At 37.5% G+C, this 25,315-nt stretch overlaps 1 protein-coding gene across 4 annotated transcripts in view; it reads right to left on the minus strand.

The window, feature by feature from the left end:
• CUNH3orf67 (chromosome unknown C3orf67 homolog) overlaps positions 1-25,315 on the minus strand; it is a 260,137-nt gene that overhangs the window by 70,162 nt on the left and 164,660 nt on the right. For all 4 annotated transcript variants that reach the window (XM_029244383.1, XM_029244384.1, XM_029244382.1 and 1 more), the window contains one exon: positions 13,398-13,775. In XM_029244383.1, coding sequence (XP_029100216.1) covers positions 13,398-13,775 — 378 coding nt within the window. The remainder of the gene's footprint in view (positions 1-13,397; positions 13,776-25,315) is intronic.

The raw sequence follows: 25,315 nt of genomic DNA on the forward strand, positions 1-25,315 counted from the left end.
ATCATACCATGGCCTAAAATATCTTTAAAAGTGTCTTTCCATAATTCAGTTCTGATTTTCAAAAATGGAAATGTGAAAATTAAACTCAAAAGTTACATATATTTTACAATGTTTTTCCTATAAAAAGTCATGTCTTTTTTTCTAAAGAGAATATCTGAATTTGTAATTGGTAGCATATTTTGTCATTCTTATGAAAATAACAATTCTTCAAAAACTCCAACTTTTTTCTGGAACCACAAAGACTGTTATATATGTCTTGTTTATTTGTTTAAAGGTGCACATAACAACATCTGCAGGTTTAAAATGATTCATTCAAAATTATTTCAATGCAGTTATACATGTGGAAAAGTTTAATTACCAGCTAGCTATATGATTGCAATACTACCCAGAGGGCTGTACTTCTTTCTTAATTAAAAATATTTGAACTTAATAATAGAGAACTCTATTAAGATGTGAATAAAACATTGCAAGAAAGAAGTTTACCAAGCAGTTAGCAAATCAATTTCAGTAAGTGTTCCTTAAAAATTACTAGTACTCTTCCATATCAGGGGATTAGGAAGACAATTTTCTTGCGCCTCATTTTGTAAGAGCCTTTATTTTTCTTCTGTCATAAAGTTGCTTCACGTTGGCACTTTCCGAGAGCACAGATTTTCAATGGGATGTTCACTTGCAATTCCTGATTGTGGTACCTTGATGCCTACGTTGATGGCTCAGATACATCCAGTCTGCCACAGCCCAGTAAATGACATGACCATCTGTCTGGTTACTCAAGTCCTAAACCTAAGCATCATCCTTGATTCTGCCTGTTTCTTCTTTCTTACATCCTGTCAGTCCTACTTCCCCATTATTCCAGTAATCTGCTACTTCTCTTCATCTCCACTGTGAACTATCAGAGTAATGCCTCAATTGCCTTCCCTGCTTCTATGCCTGCCGTATTGAATCCATTCTGGAGGCAGCCAGAGGAGACTTTTTGAATATAAATGTCATTGCCTTGCTTAATAACCTTCAAAGACTTACCATTGCATTTGGAACAAAGGCCACCCTCTTCACCATGTCCTTCCTGACCTTACACGATCTGGGCCTGTTTACCTCTCTGATGTCACCCTGTTCTACTTTCCCCTTGCCCATATGTCTGACCTACACGGGCCTCCTTTATTCCTCAAACATGCCCATTTTAGAAGCTTTGTACCTGCTGTTCCTGATGCCTAAAACATTATCCTCTAGTTCTTTGCACAGCTGCCTTCATCTTAAACTTTAGCTCTCACCTCAAATGTCACCTACTCAGTCAGATACTAGGTTAAGTGCCCACAATTCTATGCATCCTACCACTCTATTATATCACCCAGTTTTTTTGCTTCCCAAGTCTTTATCATATAAAGTTTATAATCACTGTGTGAACTGATTTATTTGCTGTCTGTGTCTTCCAACAGACATAAGCTCCCTGAGGAGACAGGCTTCACCTTTCTTGGTCAGTGTATCGCTAGCAGCTGGGAGAATACCTGACCTGATAAGCTGTCAACAGAAGAGGAGGTGCTCTTACTTATTCAGAAGTAGAACCAGAATAAGTATACTCCATCACCTGGAGGTCCTTTATTTTAGAAACCTAGCTTAGGTGGTAGAACCTCCATACATATCAGAACTCTACATATAGGGACTATGATGCTAGCCAGCAAAGGTAATTTCACACCTGTATTCATATTAATATTAAATGGACTTCTAGTTCCAGGAGAATTCTCAAAATTTTCTTCTTGCATCAAGCACAATTCTTTTGATTCATACCAGTAGAATCTTTCTAGGCCTGTCTGAGCTCATCAGGCCTGTGTTACAATTCAATACTGGGGCCACACTATTAAGTATTAAATCTTATATATATTGAAAGAAAAAAAGGTTTTTATTGAAATTAAATCCAATTTGTGGGGACTTCCCTGGTGGCGCAGTGGTTAAGAATCCGCCTGCCAATACAGGGGACACGGGTTTGAGCCCTGGTCTGGGAAGATCCCGTGTGCCTCAGAGCCACTAAGCCCGTGTACCACAACTACTGAGCCTGTGTCTAGAGCCCTCGTGCCACAACTACTGAAGCCTGAGTGCCTAGAACCTGTGCTCTGCAGCAAGAGAAGCCACCACAATGAGAAGCCTGCGCACCACAATGAAGAGCAGCCCCCGCTTGCCGCAACTAGAGAGAGCCTGCACGCAGCAATGAAGACCCAACTAAGCCAAAAATAAATAAATAAAATAAATAAATTTATTAAAAAACCCCTGCAGTTTGTGGATGCAATTAAGTTAGAAGAAGAAATAAAAAACATCCAGATTGGAAAGGAAGTAGAACTATCTCTATCTGCAGTGACATGATCTTGTATATAGAAAATCCAAAGGAATTCACAAAACACTATTAGAACTAATAAATGTTCAGCAAGATCGCAAGATACAAAATCAATTTAAAAATCAATTGTATAGAGGGACCTTAAAGATGGCAGAGGAGTAAGACGTTAAATCACCTTCCTCCCCACAAATACATAAAAAACACATCTACAGGTGGAACAATTCCTACATAACACCTACTGAACGCTGGCAGAAGACCTCAGACTTCCCAAAAGGCAAGAAACTACCCACGTACCTGGGTAGGGCAAAAGAAAAAAGAAAAAACAGAGACAAAAGAATAGGGACGGGACCTGGACCTCTGGGAAGGAGCTGTGAAGGAGGAAAGGTTTCCACACACTAGGAGCCCCTTCACTGGTGGAGACAGGGGGTGGCGCAGGGGGGAAGCTTCGGAGACATGGAGGAGAGCGCAGCAACAGGGGTGCAGAGGACAAAGCGGAGAGACTCCTGCACAGAGGATCGGCACAGACCAGCACTCACCAGCCCGAGAAGCTTGTCGGCTCCCCCACCGGAGCGGGCGGGTCTGGGAGCTGAGGCTCAGGCTTCGGTCGGCGCGCAGGGAGAGGACTGGGATTGGCGGCGTGAACACAGCCTGCAGGGGGTTAGTGCGTCACGGCTGGCCGGGAGAGAGTCCGGGGAAAAGTCTGGACCTGCCGAAGAGGCAAGAGACTTTTTCTTCCCTCTTTGTTTCCTGGTGCGCGAGGAGAGGGGATTAAGAACGCTGCTTAAAGGAGCTACAGAGATGGGTGTGAGCTGCGGCTAAAAGCGCGGACCTCAGAGACAGACATGAGACGCTAAGGCTGCTGCTGCCGCCACCAAGAAGCCTGTGTGCGAGCACAGGTCACTCTCCACACCCCCCTTTCGGGGAGCCTGTGCAGCCCGCCACTGCCAGGGTCCCGGGATCCAGGGACAACTCCCCCGGGAGAATGCACGGCACGCCTCAGGCTGGTGCAACGTCCCGCCGGCCTCTGCCGCCGCAGGCCCGCCCCGCACTCTGTGCCCCTCCCTCTCCCCAGCCTGAGTGAGCCAGAGCCCCCGAATCAGCGGCTCCTTTAACCCCGTCCTGTCTGAGTGAAGAACAGACGCCCTCCGCGGGGCCAAATCCAAAGCTGAGCCCCTGGAGCTGTGCGAACAAAGAGAAAGAACAAAGAAGAGAAAGAAGAGAAAGGGAAATCTCTCCCAGCAGCCTCAGAAGCAGCGGATTAAAGCTCCACAATCAACTGGATGTACCCTGCATCTGCGGAATACCTGAATAGACAACGCATCATCCCAAATTAAGGAGGTGGGCTTTGAGAGCAAGATTTATTATTTTTTCCCCTTTTCCTCTTTTTGTGAGGGTGTATGTGCATGCTTCTGTGTGAGATTTTGTCTGTATAGGTTTGCTTTCACCATTTGTCCAAGGGTTCTATCCGTCCTTTTTTTTTTAAACATCTTTATTGGGGTATAATTGCTTTACAATGGTGTGTTAGTTTCTGCTTTATAACAAAGTGAATCAGTTATACATATACATATGTTCCCATATCTCTTCCTGCTTGCATCTCCCTCCCTCCCACCCTCCCTATCCCACCCCTCCAGGAGGTCACAAAGCACCGAGCCGATATCCCTGTGCCATGCGGCTGCTTCCCACTAGCTATCTACCTTACGTTTGTTAGTGTATACATGTCCATGCCTCTCTCTCGCCCTGTCACAGCTCACCCTTCCCCCTCCCCATATCCTCAAGTCCATTCTCCAGTAGGTCTGTGTCTTTATTCCTGTCTTACCCCTAGGTTCTTCATGACATTTTTTTTTTCTTAAATTCCATATATATGTGTTAGCATACGGTATTTGTCTTTTTCATCCATTTAAAAAAATTTTTTTTCTTAATAATTACTTTTTATTTTAATAACTTTATTTTATTTTACTTTATCTTCTTTCTTTCTTTCCTTCCTTCCCTTCTTTAGACAAAGAATCATCTCAAATTGAGGGGGTGGACTTTGAGAGCAACATTTATGATTTTTCCCCCTTCTCCTCTTTTTATGAGTGTGTATGCTTCTGTGTGAGATTTTGTCTGTATAGCTTTGCTTCCACCATTTGTCCTAGGGTTCTATCCGTCTGTTTTTTTTCTCTTAATAATAATTTTTTTTTATTTTAATAACTTTATTATATTTTATCTTACTTAATTTTATTTTACTTTATCTTCTTTTTTCCTTCCTTCCCTCCTTCCTTCCTCCCTCCCTCCTCTCTTTCTTTCTTTCTTCTAATTCTTTCTACTTTTTCTCCCTTTTATTCTGAGCCGTGTGGCTGAAAGGCTCTTGGTCCTGCAGCCAGGAGTCAGTGCTGCGCCTCTGAGGTGGAAGAGCCAACTTCAGGACACTGGTCCACAAGAGACCTCCCAGCTCCACATAATATCAAACAGCGAAAATCTCCCAGAGATCTCCATCTCAAAACCAGTACCCAGCTTCACTCAATGACCAGCAAGCTACAGTGCTGGACATCCTATGCCAAACAACTAGCAAGAGAGGAACACAACCCTACCCATTAGCAGAAAGGCTGCCTAAAATCATAATAAGTCCATAGACACCCCAAAACACACCACCAGACGTGGACCTGCCCACCAGAAAGACAAGATCCAGCCTCATCCACCAGAACACAGGCACTAGTCCCCTCCACCAGGAAGCCTACACAACCCACTGAACCAACCTTAGCCACTGGGGACAGACACCAAAAACAACGGGAACTACGAACCTGCAGTCTTCAAAAAGGAGACCCCAAACACAGTAAGATAAGCAAAATGAGAAGACAGAAAAACACACAGCAGATGAAGGAGCAAGATAAAAACTCACCAGACCTAACAAATGAAGAGGAAATATTCAGTCTACCTGAAAAAGAATTCAGAGTAATGATAGTAAAGATGATCCAAAATCTTGGAAATAGAATAGACAAAATGCAAGAAACATTTAACAAGGACCTAGAAGAACTAAAGATGAAACAAACAACGATGAACAACACAATAAATGAAATTAAAAATACTCTAGATGGGATCAATAGCAGAATAACTGAGGCAGAAGAACGGATAAGTGACCTGGAAGATAAAATAGTGGAAATAACTACTGCAGAGCAGAATAAAGAAAAAAGAATGCAAAGAACTGAGGACAGTCTCAGAGACCTCTGGGACAACAATAAACACACCAACATTCGAATTATAGGGGTTCCAGAAGAAGAAGAGAAAAAGAAAGGGACTGAGAAAATATTTGAAGAGATTATAGTTGAAAACTTCCCTAATATGGGAAACGAAATAGTTAATCAAGTTCAGGAAGCACAGAGAGTCCCATACAGGATAAATCCAAGGAGAAATACGCCAAGACACATATTAATCAAACTGTCAAAAATTAAATACAAAGAAAACATATTAAAAGCAGCAAGGGAAAAACAACAAATAAAAAACAAGGGAATCCCCATAAGGTTAACAGCTGATCTTTCAGCAGAAACTCTGCAAGCCAGAAGGGAGTGGCAGGACATATTTAAAGCGATGAAGGAGAAAAACCTGCAACCAAGATTACTCTACCCAGCAAGGACCTCATTCAGATTTGATGGAGATATTAAAACCTTTACAGACAAGCAAAAGCTGAGAGAGTTCAGCACCAGCAAACCAGCTCTACAACAACTGCTAAAGGAACTTCTCTAGGCAAGAAACACAAGAGAAGGAAAAGACCTACAATAACGAACCCAAAACAATTAAGAAAATGGGAATAGGAACGTACATATCGATAATTACCTTAAATGTAAATGGACTAAATGCTCCCACCAAAAGACACAGATTGGCTGAATGGATACAAAAACAAGACCCATATATTTGCTGTCTACAAGAGACCCACTTCAGACCTAGAGACACATACAGACTGAAAGTAAGGGGATGGAAAAAGATATTTCATGCAAATGAAAACCAAAAGAAAGCCGGAGTAGCAATTCTCATATCAGACAAAATAGATTTTAAAATAAAGACTATTAGAAGAGACAAAGAAGGACACTACATAATGATCAAGGGATCGATCCAAGAAGAAGATATAACAATTGTAAATATTCATGCACCCAACATAGGAGCACCTCAATACATAAGGCAAATACTAACAGCCATAAAAGGGGAAATTGACAGTAACACATTCATAGTAGGGGACTTTAACACCCCACTTTCACCAATGGACAGATCATCCAAAATGAAAATAAATAAGGAAGCATAAGCTTTAAATGATACATTAAACGGACTTAATTGATATTTATAGGACATTCCATCCAAAAACAACAGAATACACATTTTTCTCAAGTGCTCATGGAACATTCTCCAGGATAGATCATATCTTGGGTCAAAAATCAAGCCTTGGTAAATTTAAGAAACTTGAAATTGTATCAAGTATCTTTTCTGACCACAACGCTATGAGACTAGATATCAATAACAGGAAAAGATCTGTAAAAATTACAAACACATGGAGGCTAAACAACACACTACTTAATAACGAAGTGATCACTGAAGAAATCAAAGAGGAAATAAAAAAATACCTAGAAACAAATGACAATGGAGACACGGCGACCCAAAATCTATGGGATGCAGCAAAAGCAGTTCTAAGAGGGAAGTTTATAGCAATACAATCCTACCTGAAGAAACAGGAAACATCTCGAATAAACAACCTAACCTTGCACCTAAAGCAATTAGAGAAAGAAGAACAAAAGAACCCCAAAGTTAGCAAAAGGAAAGAAATCATAAAAATCAGATGAGAAATAAATGAAAAAGAAATGAAGGAAACGATAGCAAAGATCAATAAAACTAAAAGCTGGTTCTTTGAGAAGATAAACAAAATTGATAAACCATTAGCCAGACTCATCAAGAAAAAAAGGGAGAAGACTCAAATCAATAGAATTCGAAATGAAAAAAGAGAAGTAACAACTGACACTGCAGAAATACAAAAGATCATGAGAGATTACTACAAGCAGCTCTATGCCAATAAAGTGGACAACCTGGAAGAAATGGACAAATTCTTAGAAATGCACAACCTGCCAAGACTGAATCAGGAAGAAATAGAAAATATGAACAGACCAATCAGAAGCACTGAAATTGAAACTGTGATTAAAAATCTTCCAACAAACAAAAGCCCAGGACCAGATGGCTTCACAGGCGAATTCTATCAAACATTTAGAGAAGAGCTAACACCTATCCTTCTCAAACTCTTCCAAAATATAGCAGAGGGAGGAACACTCCCAAACTCATTCAATGAGGCCACCATCACCCTGATACAAAACCAGACAAGGATGTCACAAAGAAAGAAAATTACAGGCCATTATCACTGATGAACATAGATGCAAAAATCCTCAACAAAATACTAGCAAACAGGGCTTCCCTGGTGGTGCAGTGGTTGAGAGTCCGCCTGCTGATGCAGGGGACCTGGGTTCGTGCTCCGGTCCTGGAAGATCCCACATGCTGCGGAGCGGCTGGGCCCGTGAGCCATGGCCGCTGAGCCTGCGCGTCCAGAGCCTGTGCTCTGCAGCGGGAGAGGCTGCAACAGTGAGAGGCCCGCGTACCATAAAGAAAAAAAAATACTAGCATACAGAATCCAACAGCACATTAAATGGATCATACAACATGATCAAGTGGGGTTTATTCCAGGAATGCAAGGATTCTTCAATATATGCAAATCAATCAACGTGATACACCATATTAACAAACTGAAGGAGAAAAACCATATGATCATCTCAATAGATGCAGAGAAAGCTTTCGACAAAATTCAACACCCATTTATGATGCAGAAAGTAGGCATAGAGGGAACTTTCCTCAACATAATAAAGGCCATATATGACAAACCCACAGCCAACATCGTCCTCAATGGTGAAAAACTGAAAGCATTTCCACTAAGATCAGGAACAAGACGAGGTTGCCCACTATCACCACTCTTATTCAACATAGTTTAGGAAGTTTTAGCCACAGCAATCAGAGAAGAAAAGGAAATAAAAGGAATCCAAAGCGGAAAAGAAAAAGTAAAGCTGTCACTGTTTGCAGATGACATGATACTATGCATAGAGAATCCCAAAGATGCTACCAGAAAACTTCTAGAGCTAATCAATGAATTTGGTAAAGTAGCAGGATACAAAATTAATGCACAGAAATCTCTTGCATTCCCATACACTAATGATGAAAAATCTGAAAGAGAAATTAAGGAAACACTCCCATTTACCATTGCAACAAAAAGAATAAAATACCTAGGAATAAACCTACCTAGGGAGACAAAAGACCTGTATGCAGGAAAGTATAAGACACTGATGAAAGATATTAAAGATGATACCAACAGATGGAGAGATATACCATGTTCTTGGATTGGAAGAATCAATATTATGAAAATGACTATACTACCCAAAGCAATCTACAGATTCAATGCAACCCCTATCAAATTACCAATGGCATTTTTTATGGAATTAGAACAAACAATCTTAAAATTTGTATGGAGACACAAAAGACCCCGAAGAGCCAAAGCAGTCTTGAGGGAAAAAAACGGAGTGGGAGGAATCAGATTTCCTTACTTCAGACTATACTACAAAGCTACAGTAATCAAGACAATATGGTACTGGCACAAAAGCAGAAACTTAGATCAAGGGAACAAGAGAGAAAGCCCAGAGAAAAACCCATGCACCTATGGTCAACTAATCTATGACAAAGGAGGCAAGGATATACAATGGAGAAAAGACAGTGTCTTCAATAAGTGGTGCTGGGAAAACTGGACAGCTACATGTAAAAGAATAAAATTAGAACACTCCCTAACACCATACACCAAAATAAACTCAAAATGGATTTGAGACCTAAATGTAAGACCGGACACTATCAAACTCTTAGAGGAAAACATAGGAAGAACACTCCTCGAGATAAATCACAGCAAGATATTTTTTTGATCCACCTCCTAGAGTATTGGAAATAAAAACAAAAATAAACAAATGGGACCTAATGAACCTTCAAAGCTTTTGCACAGCAAAGGAAACCATAAAAAAGACGAAAAGACAACCCTCAGAATGGGAGAAAATATTTGCAAACGATTCAACGCACAAAGGATTAATCTCCAAAATATATAAATAGCTCATGCAGCTCAGTATTAAAGAAACAAACGACCCAATGCAAAAGTGGGCAGAAGACCTAAACAGACATTTCTCCAAAGAAGACATATAGATGGCCAAGAAGCACACGAAAAGCTGCTCAACATCACTAATTATTAGAGAAATGCAAATCAAAACTACAGTGAGGTATCACCGCACACCAGTTAGAATGGGCATCATCAGAAAATCTACAAACAACAAATGCTGGAGAGGGTGTGGAGAAAAGGGAACCCTCTTGAACTGGTGGTGGGAATGTAAATTGATACAGCCACTATGGAGAACAGTATGGAGGTTCCTTAAAAGACTAAAAATAGAATTACCATATGACCCAGCAATCCCACTACTGGGCATATACCCTGAGAAATCCATAATTCAAAAAGACACATGCACCCCAATATTCACTGCAGCACTATTTACAATAGCCAGGACATGGAAGCAACCTAAATGCCCATCGACAGACGAATGGATAAAGAAGTTGTGGTACATATATACAATGGAATATTACTCAGCCATAAAAAGGAACGAAACTGGGTCATTTGTTGAGACGTGGATGGATCTAGAGACTGTCATACAGAGTGAAGTAAGTCAGAAAGAGAAAAACAAATATCGTATATTAACACATGTATGTGGAACCTAGAAAAATGGTACAGATGAACCGATTTGCAGGGCAGAATTTGGGACACAGATGTAGAGAACAAACGTATGGACACCAAAAGGGGAAAGCCGTGGCGGGGGGTGGGGATGGTGGTGTGATGAATTGGGGGATTGGGATTGACATGTATACACTGATGTGTATAAAACTGATGAATAATAAGAACCTGCTATATAAAACAATAAAATACAATTAAAAAATTCAAAAAAAATGACAACAGAAAATGTCAGTCAAACTAAGAGCTGGTTCTTTGAAAAGATAAACAAAATTGATAAACCTTTAGCTAAACTCACTAAGAAAAAAAGACAGAAGGCTGTGATAAAAAAATCAGAAATGAAAGAGGATAAATAACAGATACCACAGAAAGACAAAGGATTATAAGAGAATAGTATGAACAACAAATTAGACATATTATGCTGACAAATTTGACAACCTAAGAAATGGGCAAACTCTTAGACATAAGAGTTTCATACAACCTTCCAAGACTGAATCATGGAGGAACAGAAAATCTGAATAAACTGATCACTAATAAAAAGACTGAAACATTAATCAAAAACCTCCCCAAAAGAAAAGTTCAGGACGAGATGTCTTCACAGGTGAACTCTGTCAAATATTCAAAGAAGATTTAATATCTATCATTTTCAAACTCTTCAAAAAATTAAAGAGGAAGGAATGATTCCAAACTCATTTTACGAGGCCAACATTACCGTTATGCCAAAACCAGACTAACTCAACACAAAAAAAGAAAATTACAGACCAATATCTTTGATGAACATAGATGCAAAAATCGTCAACAAAATATTAGCCAACCAAATACAGCAATACATTAAAAGGACCATATTCCATGATAAAGTGGGGCTGATTCCAGGGATGCAAACATGGCTCAACATTCACAAATAAATAAATGGGATATACCACATTAATAAAACAAAGGATAAAAAGCATATGATCATCTCAGTAGATGCAGAAAAAGCATTTGACCAGATTCAACACCAATTTCTGATAAAAATCTCTCAATAAAATAGGTATAGAAAGAACGTACTTCAACATAATACAAGTCATATATGACAAACTCACAGCTAACATCACACTAAATGGTGAAAAATTGAAAGCTATCCCTCTAAAATCAGGAAAAAGACAAGGATGCCCAAGGATGCCCACTCTCACCACTCTTATTCAACACAGTATTGGAAGTCCTAGCCAGAGCAATTAGGCAATAAAAAGAGAGAAAAGGCATTCCAGTTAGAAAGGAAGAAGTAAAACTGTCACTATTTGCAGATGACATGATTTTATATAGAGAGAATCCTTAAGACTCCACCAAAAAAACATTAGAAATAATAAACAAATACGGCATAGTTGCAGGGTACAAAATCAACATACAAAGAAGTCTGTTGCATTTCTGTATGCTAACAATGAGCTATAAGAAAGAAAAATTAAGAAAACAATCCCACTGACAATCACAACAAAAAGAATAAAATACCTAGGAATAAATTTAAACAAGGAGGTGAAAGACCTGCAAAGTATAAGACATTGTTGAAAGAAGTTGAAGACACAAATAAATGGAAAGATATTCCGTGCTCATGAATTGGAAGAATTAACATACGGACATTAAAATGTCCATATTACCTAAAGCAATCTACAGATTCAATGCAATCCCTATCAAAATCCCAAGGAATAAAAAATAAAGAAATATTAGTTGATGGTAATGATGTATATGTCTATTATCTGCACTAGGTAATCCACTCTAACACGCTTATAATTGAACCAAAATTTTACACTGTAACACACACAGAATACTTAGGGCATGACAAATTTAAAAAAAGCTTTAATGCTTAAAAAAAAAGTAATATAAGTGTCATTGTTCTGCATAGCCTCATTTGTTCTCTAGTTTCTAAGGATAGCGATGGGGGAACTGAAGGAAGAAAAGTACTCACACAGGAAGGAAAAAAATCAATCTGATGGACATGAATATAGCCACCAAACTAGCCTAGGGATTTATTCAACGACACTGCTTTACTGTTAACCTTCACTCATATAATTTATTATTTGGGAAACGGCTGCAAAGAGACCAGAAAGTGAATAGAATAACGATGTTTTTATGGCTCCTAATGTAGATTGTTATTGAAAATCTATGAATTTTACTGGCAAACCTTTGGCTCAAAAGTAAGATCTTCATTTATAACTTGCAGGCAGTGATAACTCAAATTATGAGAAGTAACTGGGAAATAAAAAATAACTATCATGATAATTATCTTTCTCATTAAAAACATGAGGCATTCTGTAATTGTTGGGATGTGCAAGATACTCTTTTAACATCTGCTGCTACTGAGCTAAAACACATCTAAACAGGAAAGAAAATACATTACTGAATGTTACTCTTGTACTGTTGGTGGGAATGTAAATTGATACAGCCACTATGCAGAACAGTATGGAGGTTCCTTAAAAAGCTAAAAATAGAACTACCATATGACCCAGCAATCCCACTACTGGGCATATACCCTGAGAAAGCCATAATTCAAAAAGAGTCATGTACCACAATGTTCACTACAGCTCTATTTACAATAGCCGGACATGGAAGCAACCTAAGTGTCCATCGACAGATGAATGGATAAAGAAGATGTGGCACATATATACAATGGACTATTACTCTGCCATAAAAAGATACAAAACTGAGTTATTTGTAGGGAGGTGGATGGACCTGGAGTCTGTCATACAGAGTGAAGTCAGAAAGAGAAAAACAAATACCGTATGGTAACACATATGTATGGAATCTAAAGAAAAAAAAAAGGTTATGAAGAAACTATGGGCAGGACAGGAATAAAGATGCACATGTAGAGAATGGACTTGAGGACACAGGGAGGGGGAAGGGTAAGCTGGGACGAAGTGAGAGAGTGGCATGGACTTATACATACTACCAAAATAGATAGCTAGTGGGAAGCAGCCGCATAGCACAGGGAGATCAGCTCAGTGCTTTGTGACCACCTAGAGGGGTGGGATAGGGAGGGTGGGAGGGAGACACAAGAGGGAGGAGATATGGGGATATATGTATATGTATAGCTGATTCACTTTGTTACAAAGCAGAAACTAACACACCATTGTAAAGCAATTATACTCCAATAAAGATGTTAAAAAAAAGAAAATACATTACTGATCACCCAAATGATGAAAAATAGATACTGGTGCAAATGTGTGCAAAGTGGTACAGTACAGAACGCAGCAGGACGTATTGCCCACATATGTAAACCATAATGAAACCACTTACAGATACTTCAGGAATCGATTTCAACTTCTCCCCTGAAATTCCCTGTAGGGAGATGTTGTATATTGAAGATGACACTTGATGGGCTGGTAGGTCCTTTGCTTTGATAACAGGACGTGGAATTTTTGGAGAGGATCCACTCCTTCTTCCAGGGGGAGAAAGACATGGTGTAGGCACCAAACTCGTTTCAAAGTCTTTTTTATCTATCTGCTTTGCCAAGGAATTCTGGTTTTCTGATGCTCCTGCTTCTGTGTAGGCATTTTTTAGATATCCTTTACTTGTCCACCTCGCAGTCTTCCCCAGCACGCTCTCTAATGTTAACTGAGTTAACCTTGGAGGACTAGCTGTTGGGCCGGTTGAACCCTGGACACTGTGGTTACCCTATAGAGGAACAAAGTGAAATCATTTTGAGCTGAAACTTGTGGTGAATACGTTACAAGTTCTTAACAAGTTCATGTATTCTCTGAATAAAGCAAAATACACATACATATACATATATATACTATTTTATTCTGCAATAAAAAAAACACTAAAAACAGCAATGCAAACAGGCATAAATCATTTGCTAAGATGCCCTGCTATGTTTGCCTCTGGTCTTGGTAAAGCATGTTTTTTACCACCGAGTAACAAGAGTACATTTAGGAAATAGTTGCTCAAATATATTCATTCCAAAGAAAGTATGAAAAAGAAGAGGATCCATAAGAAGTTACCTAAAACTTAGGAATTGTATACTTTGGCTTCCTGATAAGCTAACTCCATGAGAGGAGAAAGAACTGGAACTTACAAAATTTACCTTATTTATGTAGGGAAATGCTACCTTTAAAACAAGCTGGCCTATCCAAGTATTTTTGCCTTATATTTTTGTACGAAAGTTTTACTGTTCAAGAGCAATAGATAATAGAGCAAGTTTTGTGAAATATTTATCTTACGTGAAAATTTCAATTATAGAAAGTATTTTTCCACAAGACATGAACCTCACCAAATATAATTATTTGGAAAGCTGAAAATAAAAGCTAGAAACATTTTACTAATGTACAGTTCTGGAATTATCCCTAAAAATTTTAATTTTTAAAATCTGAGAAAGGAGGAATTACAAACAAAAAAATCAATGGCCATGATGGTAAATAAGGAAAAAGAGAAACAGTGTTATTTCAGTTGGTAGATATTTTTCTGCTATAAAACAATAAATTTAAAGAAGAAACTAATGTGATAATTGCTTATACTTGTCATGAGATTTTTCTAACTTGTCTTATCTGTTATATTTAAACAGATATATTTAATTATATATTTATATATAAATTGAAATATAAATAATAATAAACAGAACAGAAAAAAATCAACAGAAGCAGAGTACATTTAAAGACATTATTTGATGTCTGAGACTACTATCTTACTTTCTGTTTCAGTAAGCTATTCCACTATCCTTTCATTTATAGCCATACAGAACCAAACATCTGGTTATTCCCCAAATTTGGCATTTTTAAACAAAATATTTGAATGACTGATTGAACTGTTCAGCTTCTTCCTGAATGTTTGGTCATCATACACCTCAAGATACAGATCACTATCTAAGGTGAAATTTCCAGTTCAGTAGAAGTGAAGTATGTGTAACGGTGAGAGAGTCTGCTTTAGGTTGGGCACAAGACAAGAGAGGAATTTATCAAACCTTTTGATTAGAAGGGATCTATCTGTCTGTGTGTCTGTCATTGTTCTGCCTCTCTTCCTTTCTTCCTCATCACGGGCTACGTATTGTTCTATGTGCTGCAGATGCTAGGAATATAATGGTAGGCCAAAAGTTAATCCCTGCCATCCAGGGACTTTATCCAAAAGACAAGGGGTCACTGAGTGATTTGATGGAGGAGAAGAATGTCATGATGGCACAAAACAGAAGGTATGGGAATGAGTTTGTGTGGGTATTGTTTGTGGTGTGTCTGAAGTGTCTGTGGAGACAGTAGTAAGGGAGGCCAATTAGGAGACTATTAAATTGGAATGATTAGAAATGCTGAGGTGACTTGCATTAATTCAGTGGTGGTGATGATGGAGGCTGGACTGATTCGAGAGTTCTGTAGAAGGCAGAGTATGTTGTACTTAGTGACTCTGGAAAGCTTTTACATGGAGTCTGCAATCCTTAACCCTAGTCACGTTATGATTTTCCTTTCTTATGGAAAGCAGGTGGGATTATCAGACAACTGTGGTCTCAAGAAAGGTACACTTGGGTGTAAGAACCTCTCCTAAGAAATAGCTTGCCTATCTGTAGTAAAGAAAGAATTGCAGAGTGTCTAAGGATCTTTTACAAACATTTCTTCTTGGTATTCATTCTGGGCCTTATTTTCTTTGTCTATGCTGGCTTGATCTTCTGACACACATATATTTCTTCATAAATGATGGAGAAATTTATTCAGAGTCCCAGATAGGGGAAAGAAAAGATGGTGACTGGGTGTCAATCCATGGGACCTTAGTTTATGCCCCAAGTGGAAAAATAAGAGGGGTAAGAATATTTCCGCCCTCGTGACAGTACCACGAGGCCTGAGCTGCAGGCACTGTGCAACTCTCTTTGCTGTACATTTACTGAGTGAGCTTGTCCTTCACCACATCCTGGGAACCCTGAGGATGTTCACATGACTGAAGAACTCTGCCTTCAGGCAGAAAACTGGAAAGACTGCAAGAGACCTGAAAAATGCCTAGTGCTCTAAATTACTAGGTAATGGAGTGGTGACTCTTGCAATTGTTGTTTCACAGAGACAAAAAGAGAATAAAAGTTTAGCCAATTTTCTAAAGAAAGGTAAACAGAAAACAGAACAAACATCTTCCAGGCCTTGGTTTTAAGAAGGTACTGGTGGAACTAGGATAGATTTTTAAAAATTCAGTCTGGTTGCTAGACAGTGCTATATCTTCTCCAACTTAAAAAAAAAAAATTCCAGTTTAATTTCCTATAATTGTTATATACAATTGACAATGGGATTTCTGTGACCAGAATACCCTCTACTTATTCGTTTCCATCACATTTTCACAGTAAAAAATAAGCACATGTATGGTGGATTTAAAACAGATTGCCCCTAAAAACAAGCTGGCTAAGGGGAAAAGGTATAATTATAACTCTTTGGACCAGAACCTCTGGATCACTCTGGGATTCCATTTTGTATATGACATAAGTAGAAATTAGGAGCTTTTGCAATAAACATTAGTTCAATAAATAGTTATTAAGCTCCTACTATGTGTAAGGCATTTTCTAGGGACTATATAAGATATACAGGCAAGAAGAAAAAGGACACTGCCCTTGAGAGGCATAAAGTCTAATAGCAGAAAGATAGATACCTACAAAAGTAATAATTTCATAAGGTAGAAGGCAGTAAATTTCATTTAAAAGTTTCAGATGGGGCTTCCCTGGTGGCGCAGTGGTTGAGAGTCTGCCTGCCGATGCAGGGGACACGGGTTCGTGCCCCGGTCCGGGAAGATACCACATGCCGCGGAGCGGCTGGGCCCGTGAGCCATGGCCGCTGAGCCTGCGCGTCCGGAGCCTGTGCTCCGCAACGGGTGAGGACACAACAGTGAGAGGCCCCGTACTGCAAAAAAAAAAAAAAAAAAAAAAAGAAAGTTTCAGATATACTATTATGAGGATTTAGAAGAATGCATGGACAGCCTGATGTTTGCTAGATCATTTAAAAGAAACTTTAAAAATCAATACATTTGATAAGAAGTGTATTTTTTCCACCTGTAAGTGGATCAGAGAACTTTTATTCCTTCTGTAAGTTTACTCAGGTGTATTTCTTTTTGCTTGGCATGAGCAGTGATTATATACACAGAACTATTCATGAGTATGTACAGGGACACTCACCTCACATTTTCCTAAGATATACCCTGGTTTGGAGATGGGTCAAGAAATGGTCAGATTGAGCTGTGTCCCCTAATAGGTATTCATTCTCTTCATAGTATTGCATTTCCACAGTAATATGTTTCTATGCTATTTTAAATATATGAAAAAGACAAATAACTGGAGAATCTGTACAGAGCACAAAAGGCTTGCCTATTTTGGCTGCCCCAGAACCACTAATTCTGGTCTATCCCAGATTTTGAAAGGGGAATTAGGATAAATGGGAAAGGCAAGACAATACACGAGACTAGCAGGTTGATTTGACTTGTGTCAGCTTCTATTTTAGAGAGGAAATAAATGGAGAATAAAAAATAGTATAGTATTTACTAGTAGTGGTGCACTGGCAAAACCTTCCTCCTTTCTTTAGTAATGCTTCTGACTTACTAAAATAGATTACATAGGTATAGATGACGTTTATTGCTTTCACATACATAACACATGTGGGCTCGACATGTCTTTGTATTAATTTTATACTAAATAACATATACATTTGTTACATGCATAAGAAGTTTACTATAATCTGATTGAAAAATAACCACTTTTCCCCCTTTGGTTTATCATTTAGCTACTGAAAACCTGCAGAGCAATTGAATATAATTGGTCAGAGTAGTAAAGAATTTGTTATGGTGTTTTCATATTCCAATCATCTGTTCATCTGTTTCTCAGAAGAACAAATACAAAATGTTTTTGATTTAACTTAATATATATTTTTTAAAAGTCCGAATCTCTTGAACTGTTTGTCTTCTGGGCTCAGAATCATTTGTTTGTTAAATATTCAATCATGCCCAGTGCCAGGAACATCAATAGAGTTTGTCTGACTAACTGTAGCACAGCGTATGTACGCCGAAGACGAGAATGATTTCCCCAAGGACCCAGCACTTCCTCTGTTGAACTACGTTTCTTAAAAGGACATGCAGATGAGCACTTGGACAATAATTTTTGGATGTACAAAACGAATAGCTCTTGCTGAGTTGTAATTTTAAAAAGATAATTTTAATGACTCAGGAGGGCCACCTACTTGGAGCAGGTGGGACCCAGGCTCTTTGTATTACAACTTTAATGTTGAGTGAGTCAGGATAGAACTCTGCTTTAGCCTTTGTAAAAAGTGGATGATCATGTTTATTTATATTTCAACTGATTTTTAATTCAGTCCACCCAGAAAAAAATCTACATAACATTCTTAAAAGTTCTGAACAAAACACATCTGCAATATTCCACACACACTTTTGATGGCAGTTTTGAATTTGTAATTGAGATAGAGTCAGCAGGAGTTTTACGTTTGTCCAACGTCTTAGTGATTAAATGTGTGAACTGACAGAACCTTTTAGCTGAACAACAGCACTAGTGGACAATAGAGATGATACAGGTATATACTTTGGTTGTCAACTAAAGAGCACAATTATTTGCACAAATATAGCTAAAGATATTAGTCATAACAGAATGAAAAAAATCATTTCTTCTTTGATGATAGCAACATTGACCATTCAAATGTATCTTAAACGTTTTCACTAACAACCATCCCCAAGGAGTATTTCTGACTTCTACCTCTTGAATTTAGTAGGAAACTATTAAAATAGTACCAAATAAAATGAAAGGAAGCTGTGACTGTTTCTAACAAGTAACTAATTCGCAGCATGCTTGATATTACAAGGACTTGGGCAAATTACTTTTGTAAACATCTTTACCTGTAGCCAATGATGCCTCACAGACAAATCATAGCAGAAGTTACAGGGACTGTATTGGATGGGTAAACATCATCATGTGAATATTTGGGGAAAATGATGGGACTCCTTTCATTGTTCAAGACAAAAACATTTTTCTTATAAGTTAGACTTCATGCTCTTTAACTAATAAAACAAAGGTTTCTTGTGAAAACTCCTATCTATAACCAAATATATATTTATCTGCAGATATTGATCTTTAAGCCAAAGTTGTATGACATTATTCTAAGGAGACAAGAGTTTTATAACCTTCTCTCCCTGCCTATAACAATGAAGGGCCAAGTTACAGGAACCAACTTTTTCAGGGAAGAAGAAAGCTTCAAAAGATAACAATAAAGATATGTAGATGTGAACAGCCTAAAATAAATACTCACATAAAAATAAATATTAAATATGCCTGCTAGGTTTAGAGAGTATGTTATGTTGTAACTCATGATATACAGGAATAAAAATGCAAGCAATACATTCAAAATAGAATTCGTCCATTTTTTTCAAACAAATTGACATTTGAAGTTTTTAAAAGGCTACACAGAAATATAACTGGCCTCATGTAGAGTAAATATCATTTCTATTGTGTGTATATAAATGTGTGTGAGAATGTTATTCAGAATTGCTAGTCAAGCATGTAGGGGTGAGTGGAAAAAAACAATGTAAAGAAATAGTTTAACTACTGAGTGCTAAAAAAAAAAACCCTGAAAGCAACAATACCAGGAAAGCTGAGAGGAAGGACTAAAACGGTCCTTTTAATCTGCTGTTTGTAAATTTGTTTTATAGGCCTTAACAGAGTTAGATGAAGAGAAGATCTAGAAGCTCCTAGCTAATTTGAACACTATAAGTAGTCAGTCCACATAATTCATGTTCAAATATGGATAATTTTTTGGCTCAAATGTTCTAGTTTGGACTGTTACGTAAGAAAAATTACCTAGCTTTGCAACTATCTACTTTAGTATCTGATACATAGATAGAGTTTGGAGAAAATGACTATATTTCTAGAATCCATCAGAGGGCAGACAGCAGAAGCAAGAACTACAATCCTGCAGCCTGTGGAACAAAAACCACATTCACAGAAAGACAGACAAGATGAAAAGGCAGAGGGCTATGTACCAGATGAAGGAACAAGATAAAACCCCAGAAAAACACCTAAATGAAGTGGAGATAGGCAACCTTCCAGAAAAAGAATTCAGAATAATGATAGTGAAGATGGTCCAGGACCTTGGACAAAGAATGGAGGCAAAGATTGAGAAGATGCAAGAAATGTTTAACAAAGACCTAGAAGAATTAAAGAACAAACACCTAGAAGAATTAAAGAACAAACAGAGATGAACAATAACTGAAATGAAATGCAATCCCTATCAAATTACCAATGGCATATTTTACAGAACTAGAACAAAAAATCTTAAAATTTGTATGGAGACACAAAAGACCCCGAATAGCCAAAGCAGTCTTGAGGGAAAAAAATGGAGCTAGAGGAATCAGGCTCCTGGACTTCAGACTATACTGCAAAGCCACAATAATCAAGACAATATGGTACTGGCACAAAAACAGAAATATAGATCAATGGAACAGGATAGAAAGCCCAGAGATAAACCCACGCACCTATGGTCAACTAATTCATGACAATGGAGGCAAGGATATACAATGGAGAAAAGACAGTGTCTTCAATAAGTGGTGCTGGGAAAACTGGACAGCTACATGTAAAAGAATGAAATTAGAACACTCCCTAACACAATACACAAAAGTAAACTCAAAATGGATTTGAGACCTAAATGTAAGACTGGACACTATCAAACTCTTAGAGGAAAACATAGGAATAACACTCTTTGACATAAATGACAGCAAGATCTTTTTTGACCCACCTCCTAGAGTAATGGAAATAAAAACAAAAATAAACAAATGGGACCTAATGAAACTTAAAAGCTTTTGCACAGAAAAGGAAACCATAAACAAGATGAAAAGACAACCCTCAGAATGGGAGAAAGTATTTGCAAATGAATCATCAGACAAAGGATTAATCTCCAAAATATACAAACAGCTCATGCAGCTCAATATTAAAAAAAACAAACAACCCAATCAAAAAATGGTCAGAAGACCTAAATAGACATTTCTCCTAAGAAGACATACCGATCGATACCCAAGAAGCACATGAAAAGCTGCTCAACATCACTAATTATTAGAGAAATGCAAATCAAAACTACAGTGAGGTATCACCGCACACCAGTTAGAATGGGCATCATCAGAAAATCTACAAACAACAAATGCTGGAGAGGGTGTGGAGAAAAGGGAACCCTCTTGAACTGGTGGTGGGAATGTAAATTGATACAGCCACTATGGAGAACAGTATGGAGGTTCCTTAAAAGACTAAAAATAGAATTACCATATGACCCAGCAATCCCACTACTGGGCATATACCCTGAGAAATCCATAATTCAAAAAGACACATGCACCCCAATATTCACTGCAGCACTATTTACAATAGCCAGGACATGGAAGCAACCTAAATGCCCACTGACAGATGAATAGATAAAGAAGATGTGGTACATATATACAATGGAATATTACTCAGCCATAAAAAAGAAACAAAATGGCGTCATTTGTAGAGACGTGGGTGGATCTAGAGACTGTCACACAGAGTGAAGTAAGTCAGAAAGAGAAAAACAAATATCATATATTAATGCATATACGTGGAACCTAGAAAAAAGGTACAGATGAACCAGTTTGCAGGGCAGAAATAGAGACACAGATGCGGAGAACAAACGTATGGACACCAAGGGGGGAAAGTGGTGGGGGTGGGGGTGGTGGTGGGATGAATTGGGAGATTGGTATTGACATGTATACACTAATATGTATAAAATGGATAACTAATAAGAACCTGCTGTATAAAAAAATAAATAAAAGAAAATTCAAAAAAAAAAAAAAGGAGTTAAGGAAATGTGCCCAAGCTCAATTCCAGGTTCATCTTGCTCGGCCATATGACCTTGAACAAGCTATGTCACTGTTCTGACCCTTACTCTGTTCATCTATAAAATGGTGTCACAAGTAGTAACTAATTCCCCTGTAGGCGTATATAATGCTTTGCCTAATGGCACCAACTATTATTAAGTGTCCAATTATTATTAAGTCCTAATGGCACTAGCTATTATTAAGTGTCCTACTATTGTTAGGTCCAAATTCAGTATATTGATTCATAGAGCTCACAATAATTTCTATCAATATTTCTACATCCAAATTACAACCAACCACACTGACATGGTAATTAGATGGCATTATGCTTCCACAGAAAAATCTTTATTTTGCTGTAGGGCCAAAACCTACAAAACAAAAGGAAGAAAATGACTATATTTCTAGATAAAAAATTGAATTAAAGAAGTAATAAAATACTAATATAAAGCTAAGTATTTCAAATCACCAACCAGCTATATATACCCAAAGCCACGTTGGGAATAATGGCATAAAATATAAAACAGAGATGTTAATAGTAACATGCTTTTTTTTTTTTCTTTCAGAAGCTGCAATTGTATGAAGGGTACTCTGTTTTAACAGCTTTCCTAGATAATTCATTTTACGTGGTAGTCTTATTTTATAACTCACCACCAGATATATTTCCATAGTGTGCTTTGCAGATAAGAAGTACAAATTCAAAATTAATTGAGTATCAGGAAAATTAGTATATATGTCTGCCTAGGGAATAAAATATATAGTAAATAAAGCCAAGACTAAGATGAGAATATGCAAAAAAAAATCATACTTTTAAGGCTCTCACACTGATGAAGATCTCAAATGTGAACTGATTATTAGGGACTTAAACTACAATCATTGAAAGCTTATTTTAATTAGTCTTTACTGTCATATGTGTATTTTTTCTCTATCATAATACCATGATTGTGCCTAGTTTTTTGCTTCTGAATACATCTAACTTCCCTTTAAAAATATTCAAATGGTCTAACACCAAATAAAGTCTTTTAACTACAAGTTATACACTTCAAGCATAATAAGTAATGCAAATATTACTCATCTGTCCACCATTATTTATAGCATGACATTGTTTTCCTTAGATATAATAGTGTTACTCTAACAATGTAACATTCTACGATAATGCAACTAGGGACTTCCCATGTGGTCCAGTGGGTAAGACTCCAAGCTCCCAATGCAGGGGGCCTGGGTTCGATCCCTGGTCAGGGAACTAGATCCCACATGCATGCTGCAACTAAGAGTTCGCATGGTGCAACTAAAAAAAAGATCCCGCACACCGCAACGAAGATCCTGAGTGCCGCAACTAAGACCTGGTGCAGCCAAAATAAATAAATTAATTAAAAGAAAAGAAAAGAAATGAAAGGCAAGTTTAAAAATAAATAAAATAATGCAACAATAGTAAGAATGCCTAAATCAACTGATTTTTCTTCAAAGACTATATGTAAGTAAACATTTAAGATATGTAATCTGTAGATGGGTGGGATGGGGGGGTGGGAGGGAGGTCCAAGAGTGAGGGGATATATGTATACATATAGCTGACACACTTCATTGTATAGCAGAAACTAACACAACATTGTAAAGCAATTATACTCCAAAAAAAAAAAAAATTAACAAAAAAACCCCCCAAAAACAAAAAACTAAGCATCCAGAACATGAAGACAGATTCACTGTATTTTGAGAGCAAAACAAAGAAAGTGTTTTGTAATTTTGACAAATTAAATTAAAACTTATTCTTAAAAAATAAATAAAGTATGTAATCTAATTTCCCTTTGACTTATATAATAAATGGGAGAAATAATCCTACAGGAAAAGAATTTACAAAAAGCTCCCAAAAAACCAATTTGATAAAAAAGGGATCATTACAAATTCTAGAACTTGTTTAAATATAGCCTAGCACTTTTGTTAGTCATCTGTATTTTAGTTTGTATCTTGTTATTGCCTCTAACAGCAAACCTCAAAGCTTGCATAACATGGCAAGGCTTCTGCCCCTCTCTCTGGCTGCCACTCTTAGTAGGCTCTGACTAAAGGTGGGCCAGGGCAGGTGTTAGCAATGATATCGTCCCACTACAGACTCAAGCCATATTCTGATGGTCTTGGGACAGGGGTGACCAGAGAGCTATGCCAATCAGAGCTTTGAAAATGCATGATAAATTAATTTTCAATTTCATGTAGTTGGTAACAAGTACATGTCTGCACAATAAATGTTGAAGGATGTCAGAAGTAGAGTAGCTAGTAGCAAAAGAAAGCACATAAAGTGATAGCAAATTAAAATATTCAGAACTAGTATTCTTCATTTTCCCAAAAAGCTCTATTGCTTCTTCTCAAGGCTTTTCCTTCATATTGGTGGAGAGGTAAGTTCCTCATGGGGTGTTATTTAAAGGGCTGTTTCTACATAATACTTCCCTCAAAGTTTTCCAGAGAACTATTATTTCCTACCTGCCATGACATTGCCCCCATCACAGTAATTCTTTTGAGTTAGGTAAGCTGTGCACATGGGAAGGGGATGGGCCTACCCCATTAACAAAATGGTATGATTTATCAGATTAGCCAATTAATACTGTATAAGAATTGACAGCTGGGATGGGGGCAATACTAGATGCTGAAGACATATTCATTTTACAGTTCTATAGCTTAATTTTATGTAGGGTGAAAGGGATAAAGTTGTTCACAGCACATTTAAAATGTACTGTTTATGCATTTATGCATAAAGGGGTTTGTAGTAGGTTTATGTTTGGTATGACTATAGTTTCATCACACTCAGATGTAAGGAGGTTATAAAAAAGGATTTCCTCATGCACTTTGCTACAGAAACTCATTAAAAGTTGCAAAAAAACATAATTACTGCCTGAACAATCTCTCCATATTCTCAACTGGCTCTGAAGGTAGGAGCTGTGGACTTAATGTATATCCCACTGTTGAAAGGGGTATTCTTAATCAGATATAGTTGTTAAAAAAAAGTTTTCTAAGTATACAAAAAAAGTTTTTCTGATTATTTCTATAATTTCTACATATAAATGATTTGCATAATTTCACTAAACCAAAACTTGACTATAATCTGCTTTTAAGATAATTATTTTTTCTAGAAAATATAAATGCCTATTATTAAAGAACAATGCTAAAGAAATTTCATAAATAAATTCATTTCATATGGGGAAAAAGAGTTATATTAAGTTTTAAACAAATGTTTCAGAACTACACTAGTTTGATATTTAATTAGTTATTAAAAAACTTTTTATGAATTTACTGATTTATGAGATATAGGTGTATTCTAAATAATTGCAAACAGAAAACCTCCTGTAAGGCAAGCCCCAGCACTAATCCATGATTCATTACTTAAACTTTAATTGGCACAACTCTTG

The sequence above is a fragment of the Monodon monoceros genome, unplaced genomic scaffold, assembly GCF_005190385.1.
Source record: "Monodon monoceros isolate NGI ecotype Baffin Bay Population unplaced genomic scaffold, NGI_Narwhal_1 Super_Scaffold_3, whole genome shotgun sequence".
Classification (NCBI taxonomy): Eukaryota; Metazoa; Chordata; class Mammalia; order Artiodactyla; family Monodontidae; genus Monodon; species Monodon monoceros.